Consider the following 20,141-nt stretch of genomic DNA (forward strand, 5'->3'; position numbering starts at 1 on the left):
CAGAAGATGTATCTTGCACATTGTTGCACGTTAAGTACATATATAACAAGACACTGACATTATTTTGTATGGTATATTTCTGTACCAGCATTCAATGAGCAGAAGACAAGGACAAACATCCATTCCATCCCAAAATTTCTGTTACTATTTCTTTTTAAAACATATTAATGTATACTTCTGTTAGTGGACAAATTAAAAACATTTCCATGAAATAAAGACATTTTCAAATAAAATTGTAAGGTACATTGTTTCTTGAAAGTTCATTGATTTGAAAGTTCATTGATTTATGATTGACCAGACGTTTAATGATGATAAAACCACTGATGCTTAACAACATCACCTACTAAATTAACAACAATTTTAGTATTTCTACACATGGGTGAGAGAAGGAGAGAGAGAGAGAGAGAGAGAGGGGGAGAGAGAGAGGGGGAGAGAGGGTAATGTCCATATCAGATTAGAAGTTTTAACATTGAATCATTCACAAAATGCTGGAGTAACTCAGCAGATCAGGCAGCATCTCAGGAGAGAAGGAATGGGTGACGTTTCGGGTCGAGACCCTTCTTCAGTCTGAAGAAAACGCAGTGTGAATAAAAACCTTCGATTTGTACCAGCATCTGCAGTTATCTTCTTATTTAACATTGAATCATACTGCCAATGGCAGGGCATAGATGGGAAGTAGAATGCGGCAGGACTCAAGGACTAGGAAAAGCAGCATTTCCAGCAGATTCTCAAAAATATACTGTGCAAAAGAAATTCATGCTCTCTCCTGCTTTAGATCTCATTTAACCTGTAGACTAACCCATCAGCACATAAATGCAGACACTGGTCATACAATTCAAACATTTTTAGGTCATTCTTTCCTTTTCTTTAACTATTTTATGATGAAGAGAAGTCCTTGGAGATGCAGACATTGTAAAGCAATGCTGCCCAGTGTGTTTTGTTCTCACGGTTTAAGGATAGTTTTGACACGGAATTGAAGAATGGGAATGCTAGAATACGTAGCAAGTTAAAAATGTAATATCGAGTAAATTACTTGGTAAACAGCTTTGGTGTTGGTGTTTAATACTTACCATGCACATTGAGTCTGATGTGCTGCTGGGCTTCTCCAGCTGCGTTTGTTGCTACACAAGTATACCGGCCCGCATCCTCCAGCAAAACATTCACAATCTGCAGCTGATGAGCCGCAAACTCCAGCTGCAAACACACAATAACATAATCCAACTTCACCAAAGACCTTAATGTACTGTGTGCTGTGATGGAAACATGTATTTGTACAAGGATATGATCCTCATCATTTGTTTCAAAGTGCCGCCACTTCTCAGCCAGATGACCTCATAATAATCAGGCATAAAACTTTGAAAGGTATAATTGATGGCATTCGGTTCATGAGTTATCAACAGGTAGAAATTAACCATTTGGAATAAAAGAAAACTTTTGCTTTTTGCTGAGTAAAATTGATGGTAAAAGATACTATCAGCAGGGAAAGGGATGGGGTTAGTTTCATGCAGGCTGACACATTTAGTTTTGCACCCTGTCGATTTTACACGCCACTCAGTGCAATTGCGCTGATGTCACTGAACTGAACAGGGTCTCCCTTGCTGCAGTCAGAACCCCAGCAACCTGTGGCCACATCATTTTACATGGCTGGACAGAGACGCAAGGAGTTGCAGATGCTGAAATCTAGAGCAAAAACACAAGATGCCGGAGGAAATCAGCTGCTCAGGGCAGCATCTGTGGAGGGAATAGACAGACGATGTTTCGGGTTGGGACCCTTCTTCAGTCCACGAAGCTCACATTGTTTCTCCATTTACTGCTCCTGAAATTTTTAACAAAGGTTTTCTCTCTCCAAGGAATATATTTTTCTCGGGAATGGTCAATCTCCAATTTGTTGTTCACGTATCAGCTGCAACATGAAATTATAAACTACAGCTAAAATATCTTCAGCTATTTAATATGGCTATCATAATTCAACAACCATACCTTGATGTTTCCTCTTGCTGTGTTTACAGGCCGTTCATCTTTGAGCCACGTAATGCTAGGGTTTGGGATACCATTGGCGACGCACTGCAGGATCACTGTTTTATGAACTACGACTGATCTTTCCAAAGGGCCCGTTGATCTAATTGTTGGGGAAACTGCATTGAAGAGGTAAAAAGGAAACACATGTTATACCATTTGCACAGCAATACAATTAACTTTTAGCTGTCAATTCCTGGCATAAAACTAACTTCCTGGATCCTAAGACAGACAAATATTCTGCCAAATGTAGATAATTTAAAAAAAATATTCTGCCAATAGGCAGATAATAAAAAAATAATGTTGCATTGTTGTAAAAAATAAGTCACCTTATAGATCATCTCTTTAATGAGAGACCTCCAATTAAATAGCATGTGAAATCATAAAACGTGTTTTCCGATCTGTTAATTAAGGCAGATAGAGTCATACAGCACAGATCTAGAATTGTTGAGGTGACAGATTATATAATGTGGTTGGGTGGTTCAGAAAGGTGATGGAGGTATTTGCACCCACTCTTCATTCTGCTTTTAGTCTGTTGTGCAATACCCTCAAAGTCATGAAGAAAAAGTTAACGGTCAAAAACAAAAGTAATCTACAAATCTGCTTTTGACGAGCGGGTGGTTACCTTGAATAATGACAGTAAATTCTCGCTGCCGACTGCCTGCTTCGTTAGTAGCTACACACCGGTATCTGCCTGCGTCAGAGATCTGGGCTTGGGGGATGATCAATTTCTGACCATTGGCTGTAATTTGAACACCAGCTATATTTTTAATTGGTTTTCCATCCTTCATCCACCTAAAAAGTAATAATTTTTAATTTCAACAAGATCCATGTAATTGCAGTTCCAAGCTGTTCATTGTCAACACATTGAGGATCAACCGGTTGCCTTATCAAGCAAAAAATGGGGACATGCATCACTTAAATTATGCAGTCATTGTTGCATGCAATTGAATTCTAAAAACTGATTTTCACCAACGTTAAGTTTCTCCCAAATATAAATTTCACTTTTCTTAGTACCATGGAAAGGTCATCGGCCTAAAATGTTAACTCCATTTTCTTCTCTATTGATGCTGCCTGACCTAATGAGCATTTCCACCATTCTCTGTTTTATTATTTTTGTGAACTGCTTAGCCCATTTCAAAGACATGGCCTTTCATTAAGTAGAATTAGGAAACCTTTTTTTGGCAATCGAGGGCCTAGAATTTCCTCAAAATTCGTAAGTTGGGGCATAAGCCCATGACCTACACCTACAGGCGCTTCTCAAGGCTGTGCGCTCAGACCCAAACTCTATTCTCTGTAAACCTATGATATTGTGGTCAAGTACAGCACCAACTCTATCTTTAAATTCGTCAATGATCTATTGTTGTTGGTCAGATCAACAACAGCAATAAGACAAAGAATAGGAAAGAGATCAAGACCCTTGCGTCATGGTGTCAGGGCAACAACCTAACTCATAATTTCAGCAAGGTGAAGGAATTATTTGTAGACCTAAGAAGGCAGGGGTGGGTGGCTGGGGCAGTGCAAACACACGACCCTATTCCAACTAAAAGAGCTGCTGTAGAGATGGTCAACTGCTTTTAGTTCCATATCACCAACTACCTAACCTGGTCTCTTCACACTGATACAGTAATCAAGAAAACGCATGAGTGTATTTACTTTCTTAGGTAACTGAGAAGATTCAGTGGGTCCGCACAAGAATCCTTTTGAACTTCTACAGATGCTCCATAGAATGTTTTCTAACAGGATGCATCTCAGCTGATTATGCAACTGCTCTGTTCTTGACTACCTGAAGCTGCAGAGAGCAGTGAACACAATCCACTGGCTCATTATTCCTTTCTATTCAGTCCATTTTCATTGTGCACTGTACATTTACTGTTCTTTTATCATTTCCATGTACACTGTTTACTCTATGAGCTTTGTGTGATGTTATTTCATTGTATCCTGTGTGTATGACAATAAACCACTCGAATCTGATCTGATCTGATCTACAATGTCTCTCCTCCCGACAACATTGAGAGCGGAATCACATTGGGTACTGCCCAGGGAATCATCTGCATCAATACTATTAGGAAAGCAAGGATGTTCAGAAAGATGTAAGTAGCAAGAAAATATTAAGCAAAGTAATCATTGAGTAATTGGCCTGTTGATTTTCTAATGGAGTGGTTTCCTCTTTAAGGATCTTATTAACTCTTGCTAATCTGCCTTGTGGTGTAAGCATTTGCAATCATGCAGACGTAGCTAAGGCTTACGTAATATCCGGAGGAGGAGTTCCAGCTGCATTACACTCAAGTTCCAGAGCATAATGGGCATTTACTGTGGCATCCATGGCTTCATCGTCCCCTTCTATACTTGGAGGCACTGTACCAAGATAGAAAAGTAAAGCATGCAAATGTTAGTGCAATCAAGATGTGAGCACGTTGCATCATTAAAAGTCACTTGATTCCCACAAATTTCCCGCTTACCACCTACATTCTGATGAACAGTCAGTTTTCAAATACACCTGCACGCTCCAGGGAAAAAGACACCATCACTTACTTTATCTTCTGTGAAAATTAGCTACCCATTAGATTTATAAATGTGGAAATATCTTCAAATGACATAATATTCTTTGTGATTAGTTAATCAAGAACATATAGCAATATTTGAGAAAACAAATATCTTTCCTATCCTTGTACCTGTCCTGAAAGGTGTAGATCCAGCAAGGTTTTTCATCTCTCAGATGGAATTGGGCCCATTGAATAGCTGACACCAACTAAGGCCTTCATGGTAAATGCCTGCATGGGCAGCTGGCATGGAATTATTCAAATTTCAGTTAAGTTCACAAGTTATGGGACTAGAATTAGGCCATTCTTAGGCCAGGGGGTATGGGGAGAAGACAGGAACGGGGTGCTGATTGAGAATGATCAGCCATGATCACATTGAATGGTGGTGCTGGCTCGAGGGGCTGAATGGCACCTATTGTCTATTCGGCCCTTCGAGTCTACTCCGCCATTCAATCATGGCTGATCTCTGCCTCCTAATCAAAGTTAAATTGTGGGATCTTGAGAACTTAGATAACAGTGAAAGATTCACGGACTCATTATTGTGGGCAAGTATGCATGTGAGAACATTTTTGCTTGAAGCATTAATATACATTAGGAGCATTCAATGTGAATGAAGTGACAGAACCTGTCAAAACACTTCATACATTCAGGCTAAATGTGTTAATCCACCAAGAGTCGGTTATTCTCATGAGATTAAGGCAGTGCTTCTTAAATTCATACACCCTTGAGTCTTTATGACTAAATTTCCTTCACCCTCGACTAAATTTTCTTATGTTTTTTGGTAATTTTCGTCGTATTCTCCCTTGCAAATTATTTTATATATATTAAGTCATTCACCCTTCATGCACCCCTCTAGTTTCATTCACCCTTGGGTGAACCATTCACCAGTTTAAGAAGCACTGGATTAAGGTTTATACGTGTGTCCAGAATTGTTCAAGATAATTTCAAGCTCATGTGGCAAATCAGGGCCTGGGATCTCTCCTCATCACTGATCTCCCCAAATAGAACTTGCTGCTGGGTTTGTGGGATTGCAAAGGTAATGCAAACATTCTTTTATTTCCTTACCTAGAACATCCAAGGTGTACTTTATTTGGCTTTCTCCGGCAATACTACTAGCCATGCACGTGTAGCCACCTGCATTGGACACGACCACATTGAGAATCTCCAAGGTCCTGCCTCCCTGCAGGACACGTGTGTGGTTGGTAGCTTTCACGGGAACCCCATCCTTCAGCCAAGTAAGAACTGGAGGTGGGTGGCCAGAAGCCTCACAGTGTAGAACCACTGAGCTGTTAGCAATTACTTTCTTCAGCAGAGGGGTATCAGGCTGCCCTTCAACATTTGGAGGAACTGGAAAAAAAGGTGAGTAGAATAGATTAGTCTGTCTAAATAAGTTTAAAAATATATTAGAAAGTTTTGAGGTTAACTTGGACCATTGCTCTGTACTGTAAATCGTAATCAAGCAGTGAAGAGATTGATGTCAGCTGTGATATCATGATTTGCCTCAGTGCTTCTCAGATATGAAGAGGAAGAAGGCCTTGTCAGAAGGCCTTCGACAAGGTCCCACATAGGAGATTGGGGTACAAACTTAAAGCACACGGTATTGGGGGTTCAGTGTTGAGGTGGATAGAGAATTGGTTGGCGGACAGGAAGCAAAGAGTAGGAATAAACGGGTCCTTTTCGGAATGGCAGGCAGTGACTAGTGGGGTACTGCAAGGCTCAGTGCTGGGACCCCAGTTATTTACAATATATATTAATGATTTGGACGAGGGAATTGAATGCAACATCTCTAAGTTTGCGGATGACACGAAGCTGGGTGGTAGTGTTAGCTGCGAGGAGGATGCTAGGAGGCTGCAGAGTGACTTGGATAGATTAGGAGAGTGGGCAAATGCATGGCAGATGCAATATAATGTGGATAAATGTGAGGTTATCCACTTTGGCGGAAAGAACAGGAAAGTAGAGTATTACCTGAATGGTGGCCAATTAGGAAAAGGGGAGATGCAACGTGACCTGGGTGTCATGGTGCACCAGTCATTGAAAGTAGGCATGCAGGTGCAGCAGGCAGTGAAGAAAGCAAATGGTATGTTAGCATTCATAGCAAGAGGATTTGAGTATAGGAGCAGGGAGGTTCTGCTGCAGTTGTACAGGGCCTTGGTGAGACCGCACCTGGAGTATTGTGTACAGTTTTGGTCTCCTAATCTGAGGAAAGACATTCTAGCCTTAGAGAGAGTACAGAGAAGGTTCACAAGATTGATCCCTGGGATGGCAGGACTTTCATATGAAGAAAGACTGGATAGACTAGGCTTATACTCGCTGGAATTTAGAAGACTGAGGGGGGATCTTATTGAAACATATAAAATTCTTAAGGGGTTGGAGAGGCTAGATGCGGGAAGATTGTTCCCGATGTTGGGGAAGTCCAGAACCAGGGGTCACAGCTTAAGGATAAGGGGGAAGTCTTTTAGGACCGAGATGAGAAAACATTTCTTCACACAGAGAGTGGTGAGTCTGTGGAATTCTCTGCCACAGAAGGTAGTTGAGGCCAGTTCATTGGCTATATTTAAGAGGGAGTTAGATGTGGCCCTTGTGGCTAAAGGGATCAGGGGGTATGGAGAGAAGGCAGGTACAGGTTACTGAGCTGGATGATCAGCCATGATCATATTGAATGGCGGTGCAGGCTCGAAGGGCCGAATGGCCTACTCCTGCACCTATTTTCTATGTTTCTATGTAAGAAAATGCCAGGATTGCTTTCTGGGAAGTGGATTGTTGTGAGAAGAACTAAGACTTTGCCCTGGATATGGGCAAATCTTGGCTCCTCAACTAAGATTAATTGTTCACTCATCCCATTCTCTGGGCACAAGTTTCTATTCTTTTTGAGAGCACAGGAACTCCAGTTCAGCTGTGATGTACTCTGAAAAGAAACATCTTGTCTCTGTATAACATCCTTCCTCTTCTCAGGTTCATCCTAATGTTTTGCTGACCTTTGTTGTATTTACTTTTAATTTATTGCAACTAATTTTCCAATTATCTTAAACTTTTACAATAACCAGACAGATAAACAACCTGCTGTGGTGTAAATCTCAATTCTTTCCTTACCCCAATAAAAAAACTTTTTGTAGTATTTTCTCTGCCTAGAGATTAGTTAAACTGCAAAGGAGGTTAAAATTTCATATGGCTGGCAGTGCAGAGGAATGTGTCACGCTGAGTAAAGTGAAATGCCCACAGTAAATCTGACCACTGAGTGAATTATCCCTTGAAGAAGTTTCACTCTCCACCCAATAGTTAAACCGTTGAGGCAGAGATAAACCATCAGCCACTCTGTTGGTCTTTTACAACTCTTGCCCGACTCCTCCCCTTATATTTGACTCAACTCATTGGAATTTTTTGAATGGAGAGGTTAATTAATTGTAAGGTTGGTGAAGCAGCATTAATTTATGTGGTCCAGATTCAAGATTCCCTTCAACGGATGGAGCATTAAAGTCTACTGCCAAAACCACAAACGCTAATTATTGCTTAAAAATGCAAGCCATTAGTGTCTTCAGAGAAACAAAAGAGTGTTTGTTCCCCCAAGTGAAAATAAGGATTTCCAATGGATGTAAAAGGAAATTTAATAAAAAGGTAAATGGAGTTATTACCATACACATCCAGCTCATAGAGTTTTTCAGCAGTTCCAGCGATGCTGGTGACACGACAGGAGTATTGACCAGCGTCTGATACATGGGCCCGAGGTATCTGAAGAAAGTGCCCTCTGTCAATATACGTAGCTTGCGGACTGGAGATGATTGGGCGGTTGTCTCTGTACCACGTGATGGCAGGCAGGGGAACGCCGCGAGCTTCACATTCCAGCAGGACAGGGTTGTTGAGCAGAACGGTCAGGTCACTTGAGATATTACCGCCTTTGATGCTAGGTGCAACTTTTGGAATAACGACAAGACAGCAGCATAAATACAATCACTGAGCATTTGAAAGAGACACCTTGCACAAGTTCTGAATATATAACCAATTAAAGTCATAGAAATCATTCTGGCAGGTTTTAAGATTAGGGCAGGATAGACAATAGACAATAGGTGCAGGAGGAGGCCATTCGGCCTTTCGATATTTATGATATTTATGATATTTATGTTCAAAGAGGAAAATACCACATGTAATGTGACCAATTGATGTAGTGCTGATGTATGTCTGAAGAAGGGTCTCGACTTGAAATGTCACCCATTCTTTCTCTCCAGAGATGCTGCCTATCCCGCTGAGTTACTCCAGCTTTTTGTGTCTATCTTCAGTTCAAACCAGCATCTGCAGTTCCTTCTTACTCATACATAGAATAAAACGACTGAATTCACTGTTTGCATTGATTTAGCTGATCTCAGGTGAGACCAAGGCCATAAGGCCATAAGATCATAAGACATAGGTGCAGAATTAGGCAATTTGGCTCATCGGGTCTGCACCGCCATTCGGTCATAGCTGATGCATTTTTCCCTCTCAACCTCATTCTCCCGCCTTCTCCACATAAACTTTGATGCTCATACTAATCAAGAAAGGCAAAAGCTTAAGTACATTGAGTAAACTGAGATAAACTTTAGAATGATCAAATGGATGAATACAATGTTAACAGATCATCAGGAGTCTGTTTAGCAGCTGTCAAAACAATTGACTGGTTAATCAACAGTTCAGATTACTATGAGATGTATCACATTGAAATCTAAACAATTATTATTCTGACAGATCAAGTTATACCACTATTAGATGTTCTTTCAGTTCATTGTCTCTTAATGTTGTGACTTAGTTTGCCTTAACAGCACCATCACTGCCATTTGGAAAGGAAAGATTGCTTTATTCATTTGTAGATGAACACTGCAAAAGTAAATATTTCAATTTTTGTATCCTATAATTATACCATGCACTTAGATCGAGGGTGAATTAGACATTAAATCAAATCCAATTGCAAATTTTAAGATGTTTATGGGAAAATTAATAATACTATTTCAAATGCATTTTTTGTCTAAACCCTGCTAGAATCAAAGCATAAAGTGCTGGAGGAACTCAGTGGGTCAGGCAGCAGCTGTGGAGGGAATGAACAAGCACAATTTCTGGTCAGGACATTCTTCAAATGACGCATCATTTTGATAATGTACTTAACTTTTACCTTAGAAAAGTACCCTCTACTTCAACATCCTACAACAGGAAGCCTCAAGCCCTTAGCTTACAAATATAATATTTGTTTCTGATCAATTTTGATTTGGTGCTGAATATTAAACTGTCGCTGGGGCTAATGAAGAACTGGGAAGAGAATGTAGGAAAATATTCTAGTTTGGTCCTTAACTGCTTTCTTGAAGCTCAAGTGGAACTTGGAGCTGGATACCGAATGAATATTGTTTTCTCCAGTTGTAAGGTGACATTCAAACACGCATTCACATTGGAATGGCTGCACAACGAAGAATATCCATTCGTTGGAGTAAGAATTATCAGAGTAACACAGGAACACTTAAGCTTATCTGACTACTCTGTCCTTCAAACAGGACACGAACATGATTAATTATTTTGAATTTTATACAATAGACTATTTCCTCAGGTGGTTAAATTAACTGCATGGTGGAGGAAGCAACTTTTTGATTTTCAAATGTAATTTAATGTATATTCACAGATATTAATCCAATAATTGACATCATTCCAACATGATAATTTAAAACTGTTAAAATATTTACAATGTTAAAAGTTAACAAATTTCTTGGTTTCATTGTCAATAACCTGCTTATCATTTCCAGCATTTTCAATCGGTTTTAAAGATTGCCAGCATTTTATTTCTGGTGTGCACAAATTTTAGTTAGGAAAGTAATATTTATGCACAGGAAAGAAAACTGCAGATGCTGGTTTAAATCGAAGGTAGACACAAAATGCTGGAGTAACTCAGGGGGTCAGACAGCATCTCTGGAGAGAAGGAATGGGTGACGTTTCGGGTCGAGACCCTTCTTTAGAGTGAAGAAGGGTCTCGGCCCGAAATGTCATCCATTCCTTCTCTCCAGAGATGCTGCCTGACCCGCTAAGTTACTCTGGCATTTGTGTCTACCTAATATTTATGCACAATCTTTAGTCATTAATAAATCTTTTTTATTGTAGAATCAAGACATTTTTAAAATGCAGAGAGAAAGTGTTGTAAATCCTAAGCAGGTTAAACGAGATGTGCGAGAAAGCCACAGAGCCGATGTTGATAACTTTTTATCAGAACCAGGAAAGGTGAGGATTCTAGTGGCAGTGAAGGGGAGAGTTGGGAAGAACAAATATTTTTTTGTGACTGGATGGTGAACAAGCGAGGTTGAAATTGTTTTTGCCTATTGGAGCAACAGCCTCAGAACTATATAAATATGTTAGAAGGTCGGTCTTCACAACTGTAAAACTGATGAAAGGAGACTTGCAGTTGCAGTGGGGGGTTCTTTGTAGCAGAATACTGCACCTGTATCTGAAATTATGGCAACATTGCATTCATTATAAGCAGTCTTACCACAGGAGTGGACCCATTGGCCAATCATGGTTGTATGGACTTTCTGAAAGCACTAGCCAATTAGTCCTAATCCATTACTCTTTTCACCATCCAGTCACAAAAAAAATATTTGCTCTTCCCAACTCTCCCCTTCACTGCCACTAGAATCCTCACCTTTCCTGGTTCTGATGAAAAGTTATCAACATCGGCTCTGTGGCTTTCTCGCACATCTCGTTTAACCTGCTTAGGATTTGTCAAATGCTCTTTTGAAAGGTACTATTGAACCTGCTTTTCAGGCAGAGCATTCTAGATCATAACATTGCATTTTGCAATAAATGTCATCAGCACGCTCTTGGGATTAAGTTTAACTTGTTAGAAAATAATGTTTTCCTCCTGTGCCTGGGCAATCAATTGCCAGATTCCTGCCATTCAAGTTTCACATTCTCCTTTGCCCAATCTTTAAAGAGGCAGATGCCAGGGACCTTCACTGGTTCTTTTAATTTTACTGATTGTATGCCTCGTTCTCACTTTCCCCTCAGCTAACAATAAACCATTCTCCATTTCCTTGATCAGCATCTTCTATGATCTGTCATTTTCACACCTTACCCTTCCATATTTCTTGTCTCCCTCTCCCCTGACTCTCAGCCTGAAGTGTCTCGACCTGAAACGTCACCCATTCCTTCTCTCCAGAGATGCTGCCTGCCCGGCTGAGATACTCCAGCATTTTGTGCCTATCTTTGGTGTAGACCAGCATCTGCAGTTCCTTCCTATGCATTAGTTCGCTTGTATTCAAGGGAACACAACTTTACGAAAATGCTGGACAATACTTCGGACGATTCTAGTTGTTTATATATATATTATTTAAATATACTTTTCCATTTTTCACCATTTGTATAGAACATCAGTCATCAATTCTGGCAGGAAATCAAAAGCACAGGAACACATTTGAGGTTGTGGTAGAATGCATCTCTTCCCCCATGGGAAGGCAGAGGCCATGTCTTTATTATATAATTGTTCAAATCATTTACTAAACAGATTATACCCGGTGCCCCTAAAGTTTTTCAAATATTAATTGGCCAATATTTTGCAGTGTAGCTTACTATGTGAACTGTGGCTGCATTGAAAGATATTTTTTTCCAAAGTCCATGTGTTCTAATAGTTTAACACTTAGATACAGGGCAACGAGTTAATGAGGCCTGTGATACACAGTTTCTCAAAGGATTATTTTTCGTCTTTATCTCTTACTAAAGTTGTTAGTGTAATGTATTTGATTCTTTCAGTGAAAAAGGAAAACCCAATTAAACCAAAAATCATTTGCTGAGCATAGCATTCTAGTTAAAAATATGAATTCACAAGCACTGCTGGAACCTGCTCATAGTTACCGGAGAAGCCGAATGACCTGAAGCCTTTTAGTTTAGTTAGACATGATGTTTTATACTGTAAATCCATCCAGCTGTTTCTCAGACGAGGTTTGGTCAGCCTGTGAGATAATTACCCTTCATAACCAGCATCTGGTTTCCTGCACTGTGCAATGCAAGATGTCATAAGTCTTTATCTCTGGACACATTAATTAATTTATATACTTCCTGTATATGATTAGCAGCATGGGAGTTTAATTGAATTAACAATGTAGTAAGTTTGGGGAGGGTTAGGTGGAGCCTGCATCCACTGACAGAGTTTCCCTTTTTGCATTTTGTGCCTTTCACATTATGTCTGAAATTTTTTTGATTTGAAGAATTCCTCTCCTATCCATGCCTAACAATTATGCAATTGAGGGTATGATCACAGTGTGGAGTTACAAATTCAGAGAACTAGACATGATCAAATTAAATCCACACCATTTTCTGTTAATTATATACATCTGGAATGAAAAGGGTTATGACAGTAATTAATGTTCTTCTAAGTATGAAACAAACCATAGAGCGGGGATGAAACAAACTATAGAGCGGAGGTGCAGAACCTGGCGGACTGGTGCTCGGATAACAACCTGTCCCTAAATACCACCAAGACCAAGGAGCTGATCATCAACTTCCGTAGGTCACATAACAGGGAATATGCCCCGATCTCTATCAACGGGGACAGTGTGGAGAGAGTGTCCAGCTTCAAGTTTCTGGGCACTCACATTTCGGAGGACCTAACATGGTCCAATAACACTGCTGCGCTGGTCAAGAAGGCACAACAAAGACTGTTCTACTTAAGAACACTGAAAAAGTCTGGTCTACCCCAACAGCTGCTGACGACCTTCTACCGCTGCACCATAGAGAGCATCCTAACGCATGGCATCCCTGTGTGGTACCTCAGCTGCACGGAGGCAGAAAGGAAAGCTCTACAACGGGTAGTCCATAGAGCTCAGAGGGCCATCGGAACACAGCTACCAGACTTGGAGGGCATCTACAACACACGATGCCTCAGAAAAGCCACCAGCATCCACAAAGACTCTTCACACCCCTGCAACAGTCTGTTCGGACTCCTTCCATCGGGCAGACGATACAAGGCCTTCTATGCCCGCACCTCCAGACTCAGGAACAGCTTCATCCCCAGGGCCATAGCTGCTATGAACCGGTCCTGCTGAGCCGGATGGCCACAACGCATAGATCAACTTGCACTTTACCCTGTCCAAAACTGTTACAACTGTTTCGTTTTGTTGGGTTGCTGCTGTCTAAATTACCTAAATTATTGCATCGTATGGGAGGCGCATTCCCAATCTCGTTGTACCCCTGGGTACAATGACAATAAAGATATATTGTATTGTATTGTATTGTATTGTATTGGTTTATCTATTTTTTTGGAGAAGGAAATCTGCAATTCTTACAGGGTCTGACATACATGTAACTCCAGACGGTGTGGGAACAGGTCTCTGAAATATCCTGGAGACCCATTCAGCTGTACAACATTACAACCACAATCTCCAACACACTCCATTGAACCACATTTTACTCAGCTGAACCTGCAGAGTCTCCTCATCATAACCGGATGAAAAGATTGGGAGAATAAACCCACAAATAACAGCCAGATTGCCTGCCTCAGTGAACTAGCTGACAAACAGGCACCTTCACCATTCCTGGGAATGTTTTATCCCTCCTGCAGGATTGATGGCACTGTTGTACACTGCTGGGCGTATGGGGCCCTGAACTGATCCAACTCTCCACGAATACTCAGGCCATCAGGCTCAATATACAAATTCAGGCCAAATTCCTGCGAATGATTCCCCCCTGCCCTCCCTCAGCAGATTAATCAGCACTTATACGTTGAAAATTACTTGAAACGTATATGAACAGCTTCATGAGCACAGAATGTGCCCTGGCTGGGGGACTTTGCCATCTACCACCTAGTCTGACAGCACCACCTCTCAGCAAGCAGGCTGGGTTCTGAAAAGCATGACTGCCCATCTGGGCTGCAACCGGTGAAGAGAACAACACTCAGGAGCTGCTGCTTATCCTCACCAAACTACCTGCTGCATTTCTCTCACTGTCGTGATAGTGAAAGATATTTTTTGCGATTATGTTTGGCAAAATGCCGTTTTTGCTTAATCCCCAGATCTTTCTTTTCCCATCCTTTTAATGTGGTTCTGCCTGTTCCCTTATTTGCAGCAGTCAACCAACCACTCCCCTTCTTTCCTGTAGGATTTGCATTTTCTCCTCCTCATTTGACCAAGTTTACCCGTTGCCCAACCCTTCCAAGCAACAGGGCAAGGATGTTGCAATAGATCGATTAGAACTGCATTACAACACGTACTGCCTCTTTCTGACCCGAAACCTTGCATTCAGAAAGAAAAAGGTCAATTAAAACCTCACTGCAAAATACAGTGTGTCTCTCCTAGTGCTTCCCTATCATGATGCAGGATATTGTTTTAGTTTAGTTTAGTTTTGATTAGGGATACAGCACGGAAACAGGCCTTTCGGCCCACTGGGTCCGCGCCGACCAGCGACCACCGCATATTAACACTATCCTACACACACTAGGGACAATTGTCTTTTACATTTACCAAGCCAATTAGCCAACAAATCTGTACGACTTTGGAGTGTGGGAGGAAACCGAAGATCTTGGAGAAAACCCTTGCAGGTCATGGGGAGAACATACAAACTCCATACAGAAAGCACCGGTAGTCGGGATCGAACCCAGGACTCTGGCGCTGCAAGTGCTGCAAGGCAGCAACTCTACCGCTGCACCCCGTGTCGCCAGTACAATATAGATGCAACAAATTTCCTGCAGATTTCATGAAGCAGAGCATATTTTGGCATGAGAGCGTAAAGTTAAAATATCTGCAATTGTGTATCTTTGATTTGAAACATTCTGTTCGATGGTCGAATACCAGTACCACATTACTGAGAACAACCTCTGAGAATGTGACTCTTGGCCACAATCCTGATGTTATTAACTTTACAGTTCAGTAACTCAACATAAAATAATTGAACAACAAAAAAATCTCCAAAACAGAACAAAACAGTACCCCATACCAGCAAGAAAAGTTGAACTAACCATAGACGTTGAGTTTGAACTCCTTGAATCGTTTTCCTGCAGTGTTCACAGCACTGCATTGGTAGTTGCCTTGGTCAGACAAACGCGCACTCTTTATGTGTAGCACCTGGCCATTATTTCTTACCTCCATGTTCGGGCCTCCCAGGAACAGAACCCTGTTGGGAAAATTGAGTTCTTTTACTACAATTCCTTAAGGTGTAATACGGTACCATATCTTAACCTGATAATACACGACTTCTGTAAGAGGGCTCAGGGTGGTTCCATGGAGCACATGAACATCGACTGGGTAAATGGTCTTGACAAAGATGCTAACATGACTTGTGTTGCTGTGCAGTTTCTTGATTATAGCCCTGGGTCACTGTTGTGTACATCAGGGAATAATAATGCTGGAGAGCTTGCAAAACCATCAAAAAGGCGGTTGGTTCACCATTCTGCCAAAATACCTCAAATGTAAAGTGCTAACAAAGAATGATGCCACACTCTTATTTGTCTGCCATGGATACTTTTGCATCAGTAGCTCAGCGAGAACTTTGCTGACCCAGAATCAAGGTCACCATTGAGAATGTCAACTACATTGCTAACTATATTGTTGAAGCTGTGCTTGGTCAGGTTATCTTTTACGCTCATAAAATTAATAGAGTTCTCATGCTACGAATATAAATTAAAACACTGCATTTTACTCTGATACCTTGATTCATTATGAACATTTTAATGATAGGTTTCCAAACTGAGAAAGTAAAAGATTAGAGTTATCCATATTCTTACAGGTTCCATCAATGCAATCATTGATTTGCATGCATGATCCCTCCAGAATTTAATTATGCAAAATCATAATGATTTTTTATTTCAATAGAAGTATAATAAGTAATGCTATATTTTTAAGTGACCAGCTGTACACATTACCATGATAACATCACGCAAACACATCATGCTGTGAACAGATGGGTCACACATAATAGAAATAATTTTTAATTAAATCATACAAAAGTAGGCCCAAAGCAGTTTTATAACTGACCCTGAAGCCAAATCTAATATACAAGCTGTTTATAGGTTTATTTCCTTATTCTTCATGAACATGATTTTTCTGTCTGCAACTTTTCAGAGAACAAGATATCTGATGAAAGGCCATTAAAGGTTTTGCAAGGATTCAGTAAACAGTTCTTTGGATTTGACATGTATGCTTTTGGCTTCAAAGTACATTGGGCATCGACAGCTTGCTGCTTCCAAAATACAAAGTGGCAGATAGGAAGTGGGTTCACAATCTGAATTCTAGGCATTAATCTCCTCTGTTGTGTGCTCAGGACATTTGTTGCTTAGGACTAAAGTTGAAGAAGAAGAATGAAGTCTATTGGCTGTTTTCACCTTATTTTATATTGTTTTCTTATTTCCATACAGTCCTGGCATTACAAGATGTTACAACACAGAAAGAAGCTATCACGTGATGGCTCTATGATTGAGCTATTCAATTACTCCTAGGCTCATAGCCCTTTTCCGCAGTTCTGCAATTTCTTTTCCCTTTCATATATTTATCTAATTCCTTTTGTGAATGTCAATGGTGAATTTCTGTCCACCATCTTCAGATCACAATAACAAGCTGTATAGAAAACATGGCACCTCTGGGACCATTGCCAAATATCTTTGTCCTCTTCACCATCCCTTTTGCCATCAGAAACAGTTTTTTTCTCTTGCTCTGCAGTTAAACAGTCAATGCCACAGCAGTCAGTGCCGTCCAATGCCCCAGGTTTGATCTTGATCTTCAGGAATCTGTGGTTCTCTTCATGAGCGCACTGGTTAATGTGCATACGAGAGAGGTTACTTTACAGGAAAATGTGGGGGAACAGAACTGAGAGGTACGACCTCTGAGCATCATGGACTTGATGGGTCGCAGCTGCGGCTTGCCTGCAGTCCGTCCGTCTGTCTTTTGTGTTTTTTGTTGTTTTGTATGAATTGTAGTTTTAATATGGTGTAGTGTTTGTATGTTATGTTTGGGGGGGGGGGGGGGGGGGGTGGGAGGGAACGGGAACTGTAAAATTCTCTCTCCCGAACGGAGACACGACCTTTGTTTCTGTGTCGTGTCTCCGTTCCCGCTGCGGCCTACCATCAGCCATTCACCTGGGACCACCTGGGGCTCTGGTTCGCAGAGCCCGCGGCCCGGACTCACCATCTGCGGCGCTGGCTGCCTGCGGATGCTACGGGAGCGGCTGCGATTCGTCTCCGGAGGCTCCGGCGCGGGCCGCGTGGACGTCGGAAGCCCGCAGGCCCCTGGATGGGGGCCGACATCGGGAGCTCTGGCAGCGGCAGAGGCAGCGTGTTCGCCCGCCCCGAATCGCGGGGCTTGGGTCGGCCCGCCACGGACCTTTCACTGTCCGGCGCGGCCTGGAATAGGCCGTTGACCTTTCACCGCCCAGCGGCGGCTTCAATATCGGGAGCCCCGACCGCCCCGACGTGGCAAATCCAACAGCCTGACCGCGGGAGAAGACGGCAGGGAAGAGAAAAATACATTTTGGCCTTCCATCACAGTGAGGAGGGACTGGAGGAGACTCACTGTGATGGATGTTTCTTTTTGTTTGGTGTTAGTTGTGATTGTATGTGTTATTGCATTTTTATTGATTAATCTTATTGGTCTTATTGTTTAACTGCGGGTAATGTTTCATTTCACTACACATTTATGTGTATGTGACAAATAAACGACTATTGACTATTGACTAAATAGCCACCTTCTATGTTAAAAGGAAATAAGAGAAAACTTTCCTGATTTAGAACATTTTTTAATCAAATAACTTCTTAACCCTTGCTCCAGAATTTCCTGAAGGATGGCTGATCGCTTGAAACAGATCTCACATAAAACCTGAATAGTTTTTAAATGAGAGAGAGGAACGTATATGCTCCTACTTTGTTCTTTCCATTCTCATGTAGCTCCATGTGGAGTGATCTTACAGTTAGAGAACTTTGGCATGTTGACCTAGACCGCTCTAGACCGCTCTAGACCGCTCCCTAGACCCTCCAGCAGAAGACTGTCGGCATTTTAGGAAAAAGGGCTTACCTGTGGTCCTTGTACCACTGAACATGTGGAAATGGAATGCCTTGGACTTTACACTCCAGTGATGCTTCCTGATTCAGAATCACTGATACTTCACTTGGACTGCCAGCGCCTGTTATACTCGGAGGAACTTGGGGGAGTGAACAAAGCAGAAGAATGTAAGTGGTATGAAAACAGAGAGAGAGTTCATTACATCTTTAGAAAAATCTAGGTGAATGGCAAAAACAGAGTAATGCTAAGGTTGAAAGAGTAGATAGAACTTGAATTTAACCAGCACTGGTGATTATTTGAGATTAAGTTAATACTTTAAAATTTATAGGAAGATGGAATATTGAAGGAGTTTTAAATGGTTCAAAGGTCATCAGAACAAAAGATTTAGACTTGGCATCAGTTCAAAGAACATTTGAACATATGAAATGGGAGCAGGAGAAGGTCACTTGAGTCAATAAGATTGTGGTTAATCTGATTGTTTCCTTTATTGTGTATTATAATCTCTCAAATTCTGCCTTAAAAATATTCCATTTCTCTTCTTCAAATGCCCTTTCGTGAAGATAGAGACATAATCTTGATGCTGGGTCTCAACCCAAAAAGTCAACCATCCCTCTGTATCCCCATTACACCCAATCTGTTGAGTTTTTCCAGCAGTTTGTTTTTTGCATTTTGAGGATGATTTCCAAAGATTTGTTTTCAGAAAGAAAACTGCCTAATCTCTCTCTTAAATGAGCATCTTGATATTTTATCTAGATTCAACCACGAGAACACAGCCTTTACGTCAACCTTTTCAAGACCCTTCAGCGTTGTCTGCTACAACTAAGTCCCTTTTCACTCGTCCAAACAGCAAATGTGAAATCTGGCACACTGGTCCAGCAGTCAGTATGGCTGCCTCACAGCTCCAGTAGCCCAGGATCAGTCCAGATTTCACGTTTTTTCCGTGTCCATTCTTTGCCCACTCAACCCTTCATAATCCATTTGTAGCAGCCTTATGTCCTCTGGGCAACTTAAGTCCCAACTAATATTTGTGCCATCAGCAAATTTTGCAACTAAGCCACAGTGCCTTCATTCAAGGTACCCATATAAATAGTAAAAAGCCGAGTCCCTCGCACCATTCCTTGAGGTAATCTCTCGTCAATCAGAAAATAACCCATTCATGCCTACTCTCCGTTTCCTGTTTGATAGCCAATCTACTATCTAGTTATAGTCATAGAGTCACATCTACACCAATATGTTACCTCCCCCCCTCCCCCCCATGAACTTTCTGCAAATATCTTTGATGTGGCACCTAATCATGTGCCTTTAGGAAATGTAAGTATAGTGTGTTCACTGGTTCTCCATTAACCACGGCACGTTATTTCATGAAAGACCTCCATTAAATTGGTCAAACAAAATTTCCCTTTTATGAAACCAGGTTGACCTTGCCTGATAACTGTAGGTTTTTCAAAGCATCCTGCCATAATGTTTTAATGATAGCTTCAAACATTTTCCTTTTGAATATGCTTCCTAATAAGACTAGTAACTTCCTGCATTCTGCCTTACGCCTGTTTTAAATACATAGTAATTTACTAGTTAACTATACCAACAGTTTTATATAAGGAATAAT

The 20,141-nt window shown here is 41.1% G+C and overlaps 1 protein-coding gene across 1 annotated transcript in view; it reads right to left on the minus strand.

Annotated features, from left to right (window-relative positions):
* The window catches only part of hmcn1 (hemicentin 1), a 365,295-nt gene that overhangs the window by 171,752 nt on the left and 173,402 nt on the right, over positions 1-20,141 (minus strand). Inside the window, exons 29-36 of the mRNA XM_078407604.1 lie at positions 18,548-18,674; positions 15,505-15,659; positions 8,189-8,467; positions 5,625-5,906; positions 4,266-4,374; positions 2,642-2,811; positions 1,981-2,135; positions 1,071-1,194 (exon numbers count right to left, since the gene is read on the minus strand). Of these exons, the coding sequence (XP_078263730.1) occupies positions 1,071-1,194; positions 1,981-2,135; positions 2,642-2,811; positions 4,266-4,374; positions 5,625-5,906; positions 8,189-8,467; positions 15,505-15,659; positions 18,548-18,674 (1,401 nt within the window). The remainder of the gene's footprint in view (positions 1-1,070; positions 1,195-1,980; positions 2,136-2,641; positions 2,812-4,265; positions 4,375-5,624; positions 5,907-8,188; positions 8,468-15,504; positions 15,660-18,547; positions 18,675-20,141) is intronic.

The sequence above is a fragment of the Rhinoraja longicauda genome, chromosome 11 (genome assembly GCF_053455715.1).
Source record: "Rhinoraja longicauda isolate Sanriku21f chromosome 11, sRhiLon1.1, whole genome shotgun sequence".
Lineage (NCBI taxonomy): Eukaryota > Metazoa > Chordata > Chondrichthyes > Rajiformes > Arhynchobatidae > Rhinoraja > Rhinoraja longicauda.